We start from the raw sequence: 19,723 nt of genomic DNA, 5'->3' as shown, positions 1-19,723 counted from the left end.
TATTGCTGATGACTCTGTGAAATTAATTAATAGTTCTCTTCTGTCTGGCCTCTTATACCACACTGAAAACTCTGAATCACATCAACTAGCTGAAAATAAGGCTTCTCAAATGGACAGGTTGATTTGTAGCACGGCAGGCATCCTGTGGAATAAATCATTGCTTGGCTTTCCTACAAATCCGGCAAACTTCCCCAAACACATCATTTGTATCTTGTGATTACTGATCGTCTAACATTAGCTGAAGTGGGAAAAGATATCAGTGTTTAGTTTTATCCACCGGGATCTAGCCTAATGAGTATTTGTAGAAATTCGGGATGAATTATTAGAATCGTCACTTTTGAACCTTTGATGTTTATAATCTAATACGACGTTAATAACTAAATCCCTAAAACATGAAACGATTTGGCCTGATCCATCTGCTTCTTTTTGTGTAGGTTGATCTATGAACTAAGACAAGGGACCAATTCAGCTTCCTCTCATTTGATACTGAGATCCCCCAGACAACAGTCAGTAAGCTCCTGAAGTTTAAATGAGAGGGATCCAAGAGCATACCGATAAAGGTGCTCTGGTTGGCCAAGGTCAACTCCACACAGCTTATATAGTATCACATTTCAGCTTTCCATCTGAATGGGGGTACAAACTTAGTTCCCATTTTAAAAAGAATGCAAGGTTTGATATGTTCACAGAAAATGATACAACATTGATCATTGTTGTTTGCTCCTTTGTATTGAATGAAAGAGTAGAATAGAATCCTGTGATCACAAATAAGGGGATAAAATATCCACATGTACAATTTCTAATCTTGTATAGTACTCAGGAATCAAAATATACCTATTTTGTCTCAATCAGAAAATGCAGTTTATAAGAGTATATCCTTTTCTAATTAGAGTGAATAAAAGTATTTTCTGGGAAACTGTGCTGGGGCATTATTAAAAAACACTTCTCCTGAAACTTTAGAATTTTTAATTTTCTTCAGGAAACATAGCTACACAAATGAAACAGGTGATGTATAAGGTGACTGCTTTCCAGCATGAGCGGTAGATCAGTGCTTCTCCAAATTTAATGTGCATAAAATTTACTTTAAGATCTTGTTAAATAAAGGGCAAGTTCTGATTCAGTGAATCAGGACTGGGGCATTAATAACAAGCTCCCAGAGGATGGTGATGCTGCTGGCCCTTGGACCTCACATTGAGTAGCAAGTCTGTAGGTAATTTATTCAATTCTGAAAGTTCTTAGTGTTTGGCTTTTAGGAGAGAATGGATTTTACTTAGAACTTGAAGGATGGATAAGATGTGGATAAACTATAAAGGGGCAAAATAACATAAACGGTACAGAAACATGAATTAGTATTCTGTGTTTATAGTGATGTGAAGAGAGAGTTATGAATGCAGATGCAGACCTAATGAGATTGAAAAATAATAAAAGTTAACACGAAGAATGTTAGATTTTGGAAGGCAATGAAAGTTGCTGTTGGGGTGGGAATTAAGTGAATCCTGTGATAGGACTGAGATGCTAAGTATATTATAGTTACATATTCTTTGATTATTCAGTAATTTTAACATATAAGAAATCATTTGACCCTTGCAATGAGGAAAACAAGGCTCACAAAAGTTTTAATGGACTTACCTAAAACAGAAAATGCCAGATCTGTGCCTGGAACATAGGTCCTCTGACCCACAGTCCAGCGCTCTTTCCATTCTCCCTAATTGCCTCTTTGTCCTACATATTTTAACTTGTTTCCTACACGTTCTTACTGGTCATACTTTAAGATAGGTTGAAAGCAAAACTTTTAGAAAGTCAGTCTCCCTGCCTTTTCTCAGTACTGTCCTCATTACCCTCTTTGCTCCTGTTTACAGCAGTAGGTTGCCTGCCTGTTGGATTCTCACCTGTTGGGGGCTAGGAGAAACGAGACTGGCCATCTTATCCAAGGATGAAAAAGTTGTGGTTTCTCCATTGCATCAAACCATCAGGTTAGTCATAAAAATTACTTCGAGAAAGGCAAATTTTGAACTCATATTTACTTCTCAAACTTCAAGAATTCTAAGACTCTTCTGAGTTTCCCCAGCTCAAAGTCAAGCCGTATAGGTGGAGACCGAGTCCACCTACCTACCAGGGACTCAGGTGAAAGCATTATCTATATAAGAGTGCAAGAGGGTGAGGACTGCACCTCCTGCTGTATTTCCTTTTGACTCTCTCTATTGTTGCCAATATACTATTTAACCGTTCCAGCAAGCTCTTCCCTTAAAAAAAACAAAAGCAAAATACTGTCCCAGTTCACAAAAGCTCAAACTAAATAAATGTTTATATTCAAAAGTAAATGAATACCTTTTTCTAATTATAGTTCTGCCCTAATTGATAATAGAAAACTACAAAAACTACACTTAATTGTAATATAACTAGGATTAATTTAACACCTTTCTCATATACTGACTACACTCAAAAATTACTGTGTTCCATTTTTATCAATCATAAAACCACAAGTGATCTGAGTTTACAGACTAAAAACTATTTTGAAAATATCTCCCAGACAAATCCACTCTAGTGATTACTTCAGCAAAACTGAATGTTTAAAATATGAATAGTCTCACAAATCCACATTTATAAATAATAGTTTTATTTAAATCTTTGTTTTTAAAAGTCTTTTGCCACACAGAGTATGGAATTACACATTTAAAGTTATGGCAGTATTATTTGGTATTTTAAGTGTAAGGTATTTAAAAATAATGATTATGGCTTAATAAAAATGCATTTACTTGAATATTTATCATTTAAAAAATCTGTTTCAATGACTAGTGATTGCTTTATTTTAAATCCCAAGCAAATGTTAAAGCAAGAAGTCAAATTTTATATACCTCTGTTTTCCATAATCTTTGAATTAAACATTAATGGTAATATTTTCTTTACATAATTATGTAAGGTTCTAAATGTGATAAATGAGTATTCATTTTGGAATGCTTAATATATTTCAAAGGTTTAAATTAAAAGAAAATAATTTTAATCTTTAAATACCAGATATATTTTTAGGAACCAAAATTTCAGACAAATTTCAGGTGATTATTTAGCAAATATTTTAATATAGTTTAAAAAATTTCAAAAAATATATACTGTTCTACTTGTCCTTTTCCAGAGAACAGTCCAAAGTTGACTACATACTTTTCTTATTTAATTTTAAAATATACAAAATGATGTGATCATTAATATTTCATCCATAATAATATAACCTTTGGAACTTAACATTTACAATATCCATAGATTAAAATGTCTCACCCACCATACTTTTTAAACATTGTGGATTTTGAGGCTTTTTCCTCATATATGTATTTTAATAGAAATTTATATATCTACATTATTTTGTATATTTTGTATTACCCATTTTATAAATAGCTATTTTTCTCCATTAATGTATTGACAATGCTTCTTATTTTAGATCCTCTTCATTAAAATCCTGCTAAAACATTGTTTATGTTAGCATGAATTTAAATATCACAGCTCAATTCACAGTCCCTGAAATATGTTTAGCATATAGGACAGGTGTTGGTTTACTTCTCTCACAGGAGGGTTATTCTATTCTTTCAGACTTCTAGTTGTTTCCAGAAAAAGCACATCTGCAACCTTTAATGCCACCGTGACCAATAGCATCATGTGCCATTCATACTAATGATCAATGCCCTTTTCTAAGGGAGGGACGATGACCTCAAATCATTAAAAAAATATTAGGGACATATACTCTAATGAGCTAAGGAATACCAGAAATTTTTCCAAGCATTTATTTTTTATCACATTTATTCTACATTGCCTGTCATTTTAGATATATGCCAATATAGTTTGATGAAGGTTCTTCTTTTAAATCAGGGGTTGAAAAATCACATTCCCACAGACTAGGCAGGCAAGATAAATGCTAAACTGTTTAAAGTTTGACCAATTTACCTTCCCTTGAAAACACTGTCCCAGATCAAACAAAACCAATAAAGAAAGCTCCTTGCCAATAACTTTCAACCTCAGAAAACTGTGATAGCGGAGAGTTCCCTAAAAGTAGGGTTTTCTTCCATGTGTAAATTTAAGACAAATATTACAGACTTATTCATACAAAACAGACATTCATAACGTTATCACAGATCAGTTTATTATTTTTAAAAGAAAAGAAAAACAATGAAGAAGTTATAGTGAACAGAATATGATATGGAATGGAAAGTAAGAATTTACAAACAGATGGAACTGGCTCTAGCACATGAATTCAAGAATTTTAAATTAACTAACAACAGAAAACAAATTCACCTTCTCTGTGACAGTTAGCTAACAATGCCCTTTTTATGTGATAAATATCAACCTAATACTTAATGAATATTATGGAAGAAATAGTTCAAAAAATATTTGGTTAATAACAAACAGGTAAAATATCTTACTATAAAAATTGGACAGCATTCCAGCCATAATCCCCACCCCAAGTACTTCGAAATGCTACTAAATTTTTATCAGAATTCAATCCATGTTTCATTTTGATTTTTAGTATTTTAGTTTCTGACAGAACTAAAAAGCCAGCTATTCAGTAGCCAGATAACCAAGAACAATGAAACCATATACAATGCTGAAATGGTTACTCTTCCTTCTTGCCGGTCATTCAGTTTCCACTGTAAAAGTAAGGACAGTGCCCTTTCATGCTGTGAGAGGAGGTGAAGACACAGACATGGGTTTAGAGTGCCTGCCTTCCAGACAGCCTGTGATCTACTGTTTTGATCTCTTCAGATACCATTCTGAATGGTATTCAGTTCCAGACTATGTATCAAATTTGGTTCACCAAAACACACACAGGGCACTCGAACTTTCAGTGACCCCCTTCCTTATTCTCTTCTGGGTCCGTATACCCTTGCCACACCACTTCAAAATAGCTTTGACAAGAGTTCTGCAGAAGCGGGTTCTGGATGAGTAGAATTACCGTTACTCATAAAGGGCTAAGTGTCATTCTGCTCCTTTCAGGTGATGTATGGGAGCAGATTTTGAGCTATTATGAGCTCAAAACAGCAGATGAGGCAGCCCAAACTTTTACTCTCCCCGAAGAGATACCTCAGGCTCTTTTGAAATTCAAACTGATAACTTGCTGCATTATTTTGCATTAATCTGATGATAATCAGTTTTTAAAACATCCTATAAAAATGCTCAAATTATGATCTATAGTTGCAATTGAATGAACATCATATTCATTGTGATTTGATTCAATTCTGTTAACCTTTAATGTGAGTTGCAGTTTCACACAAAGGGAGAGCAGAGTGCCCCACATGGCATTCAGGTTCATTTACCTTCTGAACACTGAGGAATGTCACAGACTTCGTAGCGTACCTCTGGATTGCTTGTGAAACACCAAGGTCCCCCTTCTTCCCCTCGAGGATTTCGGCAGTAGTTTTCCTGTAGGTCTTTACCCCGATAGCTCGAAGGCAAAAAGCTAGTTTTAAAATGATAATCATTACAGTATAAGAGCATGCAACTTTTGGGGGGGCCTATTAATTTTACTAAATAGTGGGTATGTTTTCCCCAAAGTGGAGAAATCCTTTATTCTATCTCAGACCTCCATAGATATTAACTTGAATTCTGTCATTTCCATCTATTCTTAAGATAAATTTTATAGACATTTACCTAACTGAATTCTGGTATTCAGCAGCCTTAAGAATGATTCATCTCTGGATTCACTAAGAGCCAGTCATTCTAGAGCCTAATTGACATTGTTTGAACCACAATTTCAAAGTTCCACTCAAAGGCAGCAAATGATTGAGGAAAGCCACTTAGGAGAGAACGGCAGAAACGCTGCACTAGACCTTGAAATCTCACTATTACACTGCTTATCTGACATACTTATTTGTTTGTTTACTGCTTTTCTTATGAATGATAGCCCCCCTTTTTTCTGCACAATTGAGAAATAGATTGATAAAGTAACAGGAACAAAGGGTCTAGAAACAAATTGAATCTGGACTCAAATTTCATCTCTGTCTTACTAACTGGAGACCCCAGCAGGCAAATGAGCCTCTTTCAGCCTACTAGCCTACCTATACACTGAGTATAACCATAACTTATAACGTCTTACACCTATGTGGTTGTTTTGAGAAGTTCAAAGAGATGAGAGAGTAATTGACACTTAATAAACTCCATCTGGTATTAAGCACACTCCACTTAGTAGTCTTTAGACTGTCATAGTAAAAAACAGAAATGCTTATTCTGTTTAAAAATTTTAAAAGTTTTCACTGTGACTGGGGCTTGGTGCTTTCGGGTTTAGTTCATAATAGTTGGCCATTGCGTGCAGACTGCAATATATTACCTTCATTTAAAATGTCTAATGCCCTGGTTATAATTTTGTTACCAGCACACAGTACTTCAACATAAGAGCAGAAGAGTTCAAAGCCCTTTTTATTCTTTTGTACTGCTTGTGACCTTGGCCTCAATGATGCTGCAAGTGTCTTCTAGATTGCACACAAAAAAAGCATAAGTAAACAATATATATCTGTAGGTAACATTAGGAAGCACTATTTTTTGAAAATCCAGTTACATTTTCAATATTCAGTTCAATTTTTGCTATAAAGCTTAACTTCTACTTTTACTGACCTCTGAGATCTAAATGGTACTTAAATTACAGTGAAATCCAAAGATCTTAGTCTCTCAGTAAATACCATTCAAATATGTTTCCTACCCATTGAAACCTCTAGTTAAGAAATAATCATTTTTGTTATGCTGTGGCATAAAATAAATATGGACATGCCTTGGATACCAAGCAACATTTTGCAATGAAATTATTTAATTTGGACAGGAAATACACCAGAGTTAAGTGCTCAGAAAATGTAAATTATGGGTCAAAAATAAAGAGTCCAAGAGACTTACTACTCACTAAACGTTTTCAAGATATCTATTAAGTAGTATAAACATTATGAAATGCCAAAATGTCTTTACATAAAGAGTTTATATCCCGACTTCACTAGCATTTTAAATATTGGGGAACAAAAATTAGACATTAGGTCTTACGACTGACAAAAATTATAATATAATGAAAACTTATCATGACTTTATACTTCCTAACAGTAATTTTCAAAGGAAAAATAAGTCATCTTTTGTCTTAGTTTTAGCCCCATTATTCCAGAATAATTTAACGTAATCTTTGTGCCATTGTGTGACAATTATTTCCTTTCACTTTGCCAGTTCTCCAATTTTTCATAGTAAATTTATAATGAAATACTCATTTTTCTGATAGAGTCAAAACTGACTTTTACTTTAATTTTTTTTCATAAAGTACTGCATTAATCAAATTTACCTAAGAAAATCCCCCTATAGCTCTATTTTCTGAAAAAGCTTGGTATAGTATAGTACTGAGAATAAGTTATTGTTAATCACAAAAATCTACATTGCTGCCCCATATGTATCACTCGACTAGTATATGACACTAGCCCTTAGATAATTTACTTACTCTTTGGGTTTTCAACTTCACTTATGAGATGAATGGAATGAATTATATTATTATAAGCTCCTTCATTTTATATCATTTTACATATTAAGTTTAAAAAACTAAATAATGATTTAACACATGTTAAATGCACACATATAAAATATCTACAGTTTTAGAGATTTTGTTACACACACACACACACACACACACACACACACACACACACATATACACACATATACCTTTCCAGTGGATTTGTAAAGCAAAGAAGAAGCTGGGAAGAAGTAGTGAATGGGACTTCCCTGGTGTCGCAGTGGTTAAGGATCCACCTGCCAATGCAGGGTACATAGCTTCGAGCCCCAGTCCGGGAAGATCCCGACATGCTGTGGAGCACCTAAACCCGTGAGCCACAACTACTGAGCCTGCACACCTAGAGCCCGTGCTCCGCAACAAGAGAAGCCACTACAATGAGAAGCCCGTGCACCGCAATGAAGAGTAGCCCCCGGTCGTCACAACTAGTGAAAGCCCACGCACAGCAACAAAGACCCAACACAGACAATAATTAATTAATTAATTATTTTAAAAAGAAGTAGTGAATGAATAAGTCAACAGTTTACTAGGAAAAATGCAAGTAGGAAGGGAAAGAGATAAAGTAGAAATCAAAACTAGCTATGGTTAAAAGATGAATAAAGTTTTCCCGCTGGAGTTAATAAAAATGAAAAATGAAGAGAAAAATGTGTGCTGCTTTCCACAATTCTATATCGATGCCTATCACATTCCTCTTTAGGACACATACAGGGTAAAGAGCAGTCTGGGTCATCTCTCCTCTTCAGTCTTTGTTGTATATGACTTTTTATCCCAATTAACTGGTTTTCTTTTGTGTTCTGAAGTTTTCAGTCTGCTTTTCTTTAGTATCCCATACTTGACCAAGCGATGAAGCCTAGCCCTGCTCTTTGCACTCTATGTGTTCATTCAACACATGTTTATGAGAACCTATTACACACACACCCTGTGCCAATCAACAGGCTCTGTAATAAACCTTTACTCACATATATACTATTTTTGTTCTCTGTCCTTGTGAGCAAGGCTTTATTTTTAGAGAGATAAGTGAAGGAATATTTAAAATTGAGTTACATCCAAATATACTTTGAAACATAAATTAGATCTTCTGGGTGCTGGCCACCTTTTCTTTTCTTTTAATATGAACTGTGTTCATAGGAAACTTGATCCATTCCATCATCTGCTTCTTTAATGAATGCTGGGTGGCCAGTGAAGGATATAGATGTAGATATCAGGTCACCTGATTTTCTAGTTAAGCTTCTATACTAATTTCATCATCTATCATCATCTTCCCATTAAGCCACTTGTAAAATATTTCAATTTAGGGAGTTGACAATAAATCACTCCTCTAGACAGACGTATATATATATATATTTCTCTTTCAATTTTCCATAGAGTTAATCTTTAGTTAACACTTAAAAGTGTTAAACTAGCATGTAGATATTCCAATAAGCTGCTAATTGATGAAAATGTGTTGCTCCCATTGAAAAAAAAATTGATTAATGTACAAGGTCCTCTCAGCCCTAAAGCTTTATATCACAAGGAAATGTTTGTTGGTAAAATAGCTGATTGGACTGGGAAGCCAGTTCCCAGGGAGATCTATTTCACATGTACTCCTGTAGCAGAGAATCACAATCATAGAGAATTTGGGTTGAAATAAGACCTCTACTAGGTCATCCAGTGCACTCTCCTCAACTAGGATAGGACTGACTTCAAACGCCATTACTTTGTTCATGAAAAACGTAGATCCATCTATTTAAGCAAAATGTTTTCCTCACTATGCAGGGAGTGACACCATGCAAATCCTTATGAGAGGACAAAACCAATTACATTGCTTGTTTTGTAATGTAAAGATAAAACTATGTTTTGGAGGTATTCATGTAATTCATAAGTAATGAATTTGGAAAAATTAGTTGTTTTCTGTTATTGAAACACTGTAAAGCTGATCTGCTTGGACCCTTACTAGCTGTTGTTAACAAGGCCAAAATCACAGGTTTGATCCCAGGGTAGAGCAACCAACTCTTTTTCTTTTTATGTGGGCCAGTGAACTCAGTTTCTGTTTACTGAAGTAAAATCATCTTGCATAGTTTTGCCCCCCACCAATTGAATGAAATGGAATAAAAAGTGGATTCATCAAGGCAAGTTACTACCTCTAGTGCAAAAACAGGTCACAGCATGTATCCTACTGATTTGCTGGGTGTTTAAGGCCCTGGGGTTGTTAAAACACAGGATACAGAGTGACACTGGCTGGCCTCAGATTCTGGCCATACCACTTGCTAGTTGTGCATGACCTTGAAAAGTTACTAAGGATCTTTGCTCTTCAGTTTCACCATATAAAAAATAGAACTAATAAAATCACCTACTTTGTAGTTCTTGAGAGGATTAAATGAGATAAACCAGGTATACTGCTCAACAAAGGTACTTGGCACATGGTAAACTGAATCTTCCAGTGCATCTAATAACCAGGGATTGCTGTTTTAAACTACTTTAGTTCCTGTTAAAATTCTTTGTGAAATAAGTCTTGAAAAACTCGGACTATATATGGCTCTCTAGTGAGTAGATATCTATGTTTCTCCTCCATGATGATTAAAATTCTCAGACTAATGAGCCTATGGGTATTATGTTTACTCATCTTTAAATAGCATTGATCTGTTATAATGAACACAATTCTTCTCTTCACTATAGACATTTAATTTCCAGGGAATAAGAAGTTTTCTCTAGTCATTAGGCACTAGGTGAAATGGGAAAGTCGGTCAATCTGAGGCATGAATTTTTAGCAGAGGTCCTCAATTTTGACTGTGCTTTCGAATCACCTGGGGAACTTTAAAAAAAATACTGGTGCCAAGTGATTCTGATTTAATTGGCCTGTGTTGATGCCCGGGTGGTAGGATTTGTTAAGGGCTTGTAGCGGGTGATTTTAATGTGCAGTCAAGTTTGAGAACCACCATGGTTAAAGAACATTTGGCCCCTGGGTAAGATCAGAATCTGTTCCATCTCCAACTTATCACAGGCAGCCTCTCCACTCCAGCTGCAGAGTGCCGTGCCTTTCCGCAGGCAAAGAGAGGGAAAAAAATTTTTTTTAATTTTTTTTTTATTATTTCTTCCCAAACACCAAGATCTATAAATTGAGGTTTTGAGGTGAAAAAATGTTAGGCTACATCTTAATGATAATTTTTTATTCTTTGGCTAAATATCAGTTCAAATTCAGGTAAGCTTTGGCCTAATACACTTCTGCAAAGTTGGCTAAATTATTATAGAAGTGTAGGATTATTCTGAAGCGCTAACCTGGGATTGGTAACAGACCTATAAAAGAGAGGCCCTATCCTCTTTTCTTCATGCTGTTCTTACCTGTGTTCGTGTGGTATCATGGAATTCCAGGGCTGGCATTTGATGCCACTTTTAGTGATAGATACTGTTCCCTTATAGCTACCTCCTTTACCGATGATGCAGTTTCTAATGTAGTCTATCAGAAGAAAGCAGAGAAAAATGTTATAACTATGTGTAACATATATGCTGTGTATATTAAAAATAAAAATGATAAAATCCCATTCAAATCTTTAAGTAATGCTTATAAACCATCACAAATCATATTGAAATTTCTTGCCTAAAACTTCTACTAATATTTTCAAAATAATACATTTCAGAGTAATCCAATACAAACAAAAAAGACCATTGAGAAGTTTTAATTTTGTGAGTATATACCTGGATAACTGTAGAGATTAGTCTACCTACTTAACATAAATTATTCTATATACTCAACTGGACAGGCAAATTTAATTTAGCATAATGATTTTCTCAAATTCACAGACCATTTTAAGAACATATTAAAAACAAAAATTTGTAAACCTATATTGAATTCAAAAATTTATTTTAAGATAATGGAAAATAACTGATTTGTCTTTATATCAGTAAAATTGTGCGGGGTTTTGTGTATGTGATAATTACATTATGCGGATTATTATTTTCCATATTTTTGCTAACAGATCAGCTACTAAATTATAGGACAATCAAATTGAAACAAGCTGTATATTTCTATCCAATAATAGTATATACAGTTGTTAGCAACCTAGAAGATTAAAGATGGTTTTATACTAGATTCTGAATTATATTTAGGATTTACAGAATTATTGGGGTGTATAGAGATCATATTTTCTAACATGAATTATTTTAATTTCATTTAAACATTTTCCCTATTAACAAAGAAATGTCTGTGTGTATTACTAAATACCTAAGTTTAATAAAAAACACAGTATGGCTTAAGAAAACATTAAAATTGAAATAAATAGTATTATAAACATAATTCATGATTATTATTTTGTGTAATGATGGATTTATTCTGTAAAATACACATTTAGTAAACATTCTTCAATTATTTTATTATTATAAGTCCACTTTTGAACAAAATAAATACCTTGTGAATATAATATCAAACTACCAAAGTAGACAAATTAACTGATAATATGGTCTCAATTATTTCAAAGATTTTTTACACGTACGTAACTAGGAATAAATCCAACTAATTTTTCAAAACCACATTTTGTTGTTATCAGCAATCATCACTATAACTTAGATTAATTATCCAAAGTTATTAAAATTTAGAATACTGTAGTAAGCTCAAAATTTGCTGTTATATAAAATGTCTTAAACTAATAACATAAGATGGCACTTTCTAAAATGACTGTGGAGAATATCAGTTCCTGGAAATGTTACTAGAAATAAACAAAGAGGGGAGGGATAATCTAACTATGGAAAATTTGGGAAAAGCTCTCTTTAAAGTACCATACTGAAAATAGTCAAGGCAGTAGTGGTGTCATCTGTCTTAATAGATGAATTGACTGCATAATAGATCCATGATATAATGGAAACAATCAGTTAGAAAGAGCACTGTGGCAGGCAATTACATATATTTTATACTTTGTTTCATTATGAAATATTTAGGGAGAAGCCAGTTACCTTTGTTTTCATAGAGGTCAAATTCATGGCCAAACTCTTTTCTCACTCCACTTGACATGCTATTGAAAGGAAACCAGAGGCATCGCTTTCTTGCTTTGTCAAAAACGAAGGCCCTGAAAAAAATATCTGAATGAAAAGAAGGAATACTACTATTTATACAGTTTTTAAAGAATAGGCACCTGGTTTAAACAAGGAAGGCAATATAAAAACAGATGCATTATTTCATATACAGAGACATGAGGGGTATTTGAACCTACCCTTTTGATAGCCAAATAAGACAGAACAAAATTAAATATTTATAGGTGTAGATTTAAATGTCAGATAGAATAAAATTTGAAATTTTCTCATGTTATTCTAATTGACACATAGAAGAATGAAGGATTCAACAAGCAAAATCAATATATAGTACAACTACTTGGAATATTTCTGAAGACTTTATTTTTTTTTTTGTAAGTACATAGCAAGTTGGAAGATATTTTTTCAGTTATATACAAATTATTATATTTGAAATATCATGATTAACTTCTAAAGGTTGTAATTGTATAAAGCACATTCTAAAGTGACATGTCCTAAAATTCATTAGACAAATCACCACCCCAGGAGATTCTCCAGCAAAGAAGGATCTAAAATCAAATGTTTGGGAAATTTTGCGTATAATACCCCTTCTTGGTGAGTTATAAAGCATTTAAGTTTATTAAAGGCGATGAAAATCCTGCTCTTAACTTTACATAAGTCAATGTTTCCTAAATGATTTGCTTGCATAAGCATTTTTAATTTAAATAAAAAACTACTAATATCAGAGAGAATATGCTTTTGATATATTATCTTGACAAAAATTGCTGAAATGTGTTAACTCCTAAAATTATCATTCCTATAGCTAAGTATTATATTGGTATTTTCTTGCTCACTAAAACAAGTATTTCTAAAGCAAAATGATAAATACAAAAATCCCTTAACTGAAATAGTAAAGTACTTAAAATTTTTAACACATTATTACCACTTCTAAAAATATAGGAAATAAAGTTCGAATTCTGAACTATTTTCTTTCCATTAAGAAATAGTATTAAAACTCCATCTTAACCATGTTCATGCTAATTATAATGTCACCATGTATAAGCATCTAATTAAGAAAAACACATAGATTTTCTAAGAATAAAGATATTTTGCTTCTAGATTTTATATATATATATATATGTTATATTTTAACATCGTTATTGGAGTATAATTGCTTTACAGTGGTGTGTTAGTTTCTGCTGTATAACAAAGTGAATCAGCTACATGTATACATATATCCCCATATCCCCTCCCTCTTGCGACTCCCTCCCATCCTCCCTATCCCACCCCGCCAGGTGGTCACAAAGCACCGAGCTGATCTCCCTGTGCTATGCAGCTGCTTCCCACTAGCTATCTATTTGACATTTGGTAGTGTGTATATGTGCATGCCACTCTCTCACTTCATCCCAGCTTACCCTTCTCCCGTGTCCTCAAGTCCATTCTCTATGTCTGTGCCTTTATTCATGTCCTACCTCTAGGTCCTTCATAAAAAAAATTTTTTTTAAGATTCCATATATATGTGTTAGCATACAGTATTTGTTTTTCTCTTTCTGACTTACTTCACTCTGTATGATAGACCCTAGGTCCATCCACCTCACTACAAATAACTCAATCTCATTTCTTCTTATGGCTGAGTAATATTCCATTGTATATATGTGCCACATCTTCTTTATCCATTCATCTGTTGATGGGCACTTAGGTTGCTTCCATGTCCTGGCTATTGTAAATAGAGCTGCAAAGAACATTGTGGAACATAACTCTTTTTGAATTATGGTTTTCTCAAGGTATATGCCCAGTAGTAGGAATGCTGGGTCGTATGGTAGTTCTATTTTTAGTTTCCTAAGGAACCTCCATACTGTTCTCCATAGTGGCTGTATCAATTTTCATTACCACAAACAGTGCAAGAGGGTTCCCTTTCTCCACACCTTTTCCAGCATGTATTTTTTGTAGACTTTTTGATGATGGCCATTCTAATGTTGAGGTGATATTTCATTGTAGTTTTGACTTGCATTACTCTAATGATTAGTGATGTTGAGCATCCTCTCATGTGTTTGTTGGCCATCTATATATCTTCTTTGGAGAAATGTCTATTTAGGTCTTCTGCCCATTTTTGGATTGGGTTGTTTGTCTTTTTGATATTGAGCTTCATTAGCTGCTTGTATATTTTGGAGATTAATCCTTTGTCAGTTGCTTCATTTGCAAATATTTTCTCCCATTCTGAGGGTTGTCTTTTCGTCTTGTTTATGGTTTCCTTTCTGGGCAAAAGCTTTTGAGTTTCATTAGGTCCCATTTGTTTATTTTTGTTTTTATTTCCATTTCTTTTGGAGGTGGGTCAAAAAGGATCTTGCTGTGATTTATGTCATAGAGTGTTCTGCCTATGTTTTCCTCTCAGAGTTTTGTAGTGTCTAGCCTTACATTTAGGTCTTTAATCCATTTTGAGTTTATTTTTGTATATGGTGTTAGGGAGTATTCTAATTTCAGTCTTTTACGTGTAGCTGTCCAGTTTTCCCAGCACCACTTATTGAAGAGGCTGTCTTTTCTCCATTGTATATTCTTGCCTACTTTATCAAAGATTAGGTGAGCATATGTGCGTGGGTTTATCTCTAGGCTTTCTATCCTGTTCCATTGATCTATATTTCTGTTTTTGTGCCAGTACCATACTGTCTTGATTACTGTAGCTTTGTAGTATAGTCTGAAGTCCAGGAGCCTTATTCTTCCAGCTCCGTTTTTCTCTCTCAAGATTGCTTTGGCTATTCAGGGTCTTTTGTGTTTCCATACAAATTGTGAATTTTTTTGTTCTAGTTCTATGAAAAATGCCATTTGTATTCCTTTTATTTCCTTTTCTTCTCTGATTGCTGTGGCTAAAAATTCCAAAACTATGCTGAATAAGAGTGGTGAGATTGGGCAACCTTGTCTTTTTCCTGATCTTAGTGGAAATGGTTTCAGTATTTCACCATTGAGAACGATGTTGGCTGTGGGATTGTCATATATGGCCTTTATTATGTTGAGCTAAGTTGCCTTTGTGCCTACTTTCTAGAGGGTTTCTATCATAAATGGGTGTTGAATTTTGTCAAAAGCTTTTTCTGCATCTGTTGAGATGATCATATGGTTTTTCTCCTTCAGTTTGTTTATATAGTATATCACATTGATTGATTTGCATATATTGAAGAATCTTTGCTTTCCTGGGATAAACCCCATTTGATTATGGTGTTGGATACTTTTATTGTGCTGTTGGATTCTGTTTGCTAGGATTTTGTTGAGGATTTTTGCATCTATGTTCATCAGTGATATTGGCCTGTAGTTTTCTTTCTTTGTGACATCTTTGTCTCGTTTTGGTATCAGGGTGATTGTGGCCTTGTAGAATGAGTTTGCCAGTGTTCCTCCCTCTGCTATATTTTGGAAGAGTTTGAGAAGGATAGGTGTTAGCTCTTCTCTAAATGTTTGTTAGAATTCGCCTGTGAAGCCATCTGGTCCTGGGCTATTGTTTGCTGGAAGATTTTTAATCACAGTTTCAATTTCAGTGCTTGTGACTGGTCTGTTTATATTTTCTATTTCTTCCTGGTTCAGTCTCAGAGGGTTGTGATTTTCTAAGAATTTTTCCATTTCTTCCAGGTTGTCCATTGTATTGGCATACAGTTGCTTGTAGTAATCCCTCATGATCCTTGTATTTCTGCAGTGTCAGTTGTTACTTCTCCTTTTTCATTTCTAATTCTATTGGTTTGAGTCTTTTCCCTTTTTTTCTTGAGTCTGGCTAATGGTTTATCAATTTTGTTTACCTTCTCAAAGAACCAGCTTTTAGTTTTATTGATCTTTGCAATCGTTTCCTTCATTTCTTTTTCATTTATTTCTCATCTGATCTTTATGATTTATTTGCTTATACTAACTTTGGGGGCTTTTTTGTTCTTCTTTCTCTAATTGCTTTAGGTGTAAGGGCAGGTTGTTTATTTGAGATTTTTCTTGTTCCTTGAGGTAGGATTGTATTGCTATAAACTTCCCTCTTAGAACTGCTTTTGCTTCATCCCATATGTTTTGGGTCATAGTGTTTTCATTGTCATTTGTTTCTAGGTATTTTTTGATTTCCTCTTTGATTTCTTCAGTGATCTCTTGGTTATTTAGTAGTGTATTGTTTAGCCTCCATGTGATTGTATTTTTTACAGTTTTTTTCCTGTAATTGATATCTAGTCTCATAGCGGTATAGTTGGAAAAGATACTGGATATGATTTCAATCTTCTTAAATTTACCAAGGCTTGATTTGTGATCCGAGATGTGATCTATCCTGGAGAAAGTTCCATGAGCACTTGAGAAGAAAGTGTATTCTGTTGTTTTTGGATGGAATGTCCTATAAATATCAGTTAAGTTCATCATGTTTAATGTGTCATTTAAAGCTTTTGTTTCCTTATTTATTTTCATTATGGATAATCTGTCCATTGGTGAAAGTGGGGTGTTAAAGTTCTCTACTATGATTGTGTTACTGTCGATTTCCCATTTTATGGCTGTTAGCATTTGCCTTATGTATTGACGTGCTTCTATGTTGGGTGCATAAATGTTTACAATTGTTATATCTTCCTCTTGGAGTGATCCCTTGACCATCTTGTAGTATCCTTCTTTGTCTCTTGTAATAGTCTTTATTTTAAAGTCTATTTTGTCTGATATGAGAATTGCTACTCCAGCTTTCTTTTGATTTCCATTTGCATGGAATATCTTTTTCCATCCCCTCACTTTCAGTCCGTATGTGTCCCTAAGGCTGAAGCGGGTCTCTTGTAGACAGCATATATACAGGTCTCGTTTTTGTATCCATTCGGCCAGTCTATGTCTTTTGGTTGGAGCATTTAATCCATTTATATTTAAGGTAATTATCAATATGTATGTTCCTATTACCATTCTCTTCATTGTTTTGGGTTTGTTATTGTAGGTCTTTTTCTTCTCTTGTGTTTCCTGCCTAGAGAAGTTCCTTTAGCATGTGTTGTAAAGCCGGTTTGGTGGTGCTGAATTCTCTTAGCTTTTGCTTGTCTGTAAAGGTTTTAATTTCTCCATCAAATATGAATGAGATCCTTGCTGGGTAGAGTAATCTGGGTGGTAGGTTTTTCCCTTTCATCACTTCAAATATGTCCTGCCACTCCCTTCTGGCTTGCAGAGTTTCTGCTGAAAGATCAGCTGTTAACCTTATGGGGATGCCCTTGTATGTTATTTGTTGCTTTTCTCTTGCTGGTTTTAATATTTTTTTCTTTGTATTTAATTTTTGATAGTTTGATTAATATGTGTCTTTGGCATGTTTCTCCTTTGATTTATCCTGTATGGGACTCTCTGCCCTTCCTGGACTTGATTGACTATTTCCTTTCCCATGTTAGGGAAGTTTTCAACTATAATCTCTTCAAATATTTTCTCAGACCCTTTCTTTTTTCTCTTCTTTTTCTGGGACCTCTATAATTCGAATGTTGGTGTATTTAATGTCCCAGATGTCCTCAATTCTTTTCATTCTTCTTTCTTTATTCTGCTCTTTGGTAGTTATTTCCACTATTTCATCTTTCAGGTCACTTATCTGTTCTCCTGCCTCAGCTATTCTGCTATTGATTCCTTCTAGAGAATTTTTAATTTCATTTATCGTGTTGTTCATCATTGTTTGTTTGCTCTTTAGTTCTTCTAGGTCCTTGTTAAATGTTTCTTGTATCTTCTAAATTCTATTTCCAAGATTTTGGATCATCTTTACTATCATTACTCTGAATTCTTTTTCAGGTAGACTGCCTATTTCCTCTTCATTTGTTTTGTCTGGTGGGTTTTTAACCTTGCTCCTTCATCTGCTGTGTATTTTCTATGTCTTCTCATTTTGCTTAACTTACTGTGTTTGGGGTTTCCTCTTCACAGGCTTCGGGTTCATAGTTCCAATTGTTTTTGATATCTGCCCCCAGTGGGTAAGGTTGGTTCAGTGGGTTGTGTAGGCTTCCTGGTAGAGGGGACTAGTGCCTGTGTTCTGATGGATGAGGCTGGATCTTGTCTTTCTGGTGGGCAGGACCACATCTGGTGGTGTGTTTTGGGGTGTCTGTGAACTTATTATGATTTTAGGCAGTCTCTCTGATAATGGTTGGGGTGGTATTCCTGTCTTGCTAGTCGTTTGGCATGGGGTGTCCAGCACTGGAGCTTGCTGGTCGTTGAGTGGAGCTGGGTCTTAACATTGAGACAGACATCTCTGGGAGAGCTCTCACTGAGTGATATTACGAGTGGCCAGGAGGTCTCTGATGGACCAATGTCCTGAACTTGGCTCTCCCACCTCAAAGGCTCAGCCCTGACACCCGGCTGGAGCACCAAGACCCTGTCAACCACACGCTCAGAAGAAAAGGGAGAAAAAAAAGAAGAAAGAAAGAAAAAAATAAAATAAATAAATTTATTAAAATAAAAAATTAAAAATATTAAAATTAAAAAGTAATTTAAAAAGAAAAAGAAGAGAGCAACCAAACCAATAAACAAATCCACCAATAACAAGCACTAAAAACTACACTAAAAAAAATGGACAGAAAAACCCTAGGTCAAATGGTAAAAGCAAACCTATACAAACAAAATCACACAAAGAAACATACACACAAAAAGAGGAAGAGGAAAAATATATATATATTATATATATAAATATTATATATATATAAAGGAAGAGAGCCACCAAATCAATAAACAAATCTACCAGTGATAATCTCTAAATACTAAACTAAGATAAACATAAAACTAGAAACAAATTTGAGGCAGAATGCAAACCCCAAGTCTACAGTTGGTCCCAAAGTCCACCGCCTCAGTTTTGGGGTGATTCGTTGTCTATTCAGGTATTCCACAGTTGCAGGGTGCATCAGGTTGATTGTAGATATTTAATCCTCTGCTCCTGAGGATGCACAGAGAAACTTCCCTTTCTCTTCTTTGTTCGCACAGCTCCTGGGGTTTAGCTTTGGATTTGGCCCCGCCTCTGCGTGTAGGTCACCTGAGGGCGTCTGTTCTTCACTCAGATGGGACGGGGTTAAAGGAGCAGCTGATTCGGGGGCTCTGGGACATTCAGGCGGGGGGGAGGGAGGGGTATGTAATTAGGGGCGAGTCTGCGGTGGCAGAGGCCAGTGTGAAGTTGCACCAGCCTGAGGCGCGCTGTATGTTCTCCCGGGGAAGTTGTCCCTGGATCTCGGGACCCTGGCAGTGGCGGGCTGCACAGACTCCCGGGGGGTGGGGGGAGGTGTGGATGGTGACACACAGACTTCTTGGTGGTGG

At 34.9% G+C, this 19,723-nt stretch overlaps 1 protein-coding gene across 4 annotated transcripts in view; it reads right to left on the bottom strand.

The window, feature by feature from the left end:
* The window catches only part of HGF (hepatocyte growth factor), an 82,619-nt gene that overhangs the window by 50,327 nt on the left and 12,569 nt on the right, over positions 1 to 19,723 (bottom strand). For 2 of the 4 annotated variants that reach the window (XM_067042723.1, XM_067042725.1), the window contains 3 exons: positions 12,434 to 12,546; positions 10,829 to 10,943; positions 5,295 to 5,422 (listed from right to left, as the gene is read on the bottom strand). In XM_067042723.1, coding sequence (XP_066898824.1) covers positions 5,295 to 5,422; positions 10,829 to 10,943; positions 12,434 to 12,546 — 356 coding nt within the window. Of the gene's footprint in view, positions 1 to 5,294; positions 5,438 to 10,828; positions 10,944 to 12,433; positions 12,547 to 19,723 lie in introns of all 4 variants that reach the window. The other 2 variants (XM_059074307.2, XM_067042726.1) reach the window with 1 other exon arrangement.

The sequence above is a fragment of the Kogia breviceps genome, chromosome 9 (assembly GCF_026419965.1).
Source record: "Kogia breviceps isolate mKogBre1 chromosome 9, mKogBre1 haplotype 1, whole genome shotgun sequence".
NCBI lineage: Eukaryota > Metazoa > Chordata > Mammalia > Artiodactyla > Physeteridae > Kogia > Kogia breviceps.
Note: the sequence above shows the minus strand (reverse complement) of the source record. Positions and strands in the feature narration are given on the sequence as shown.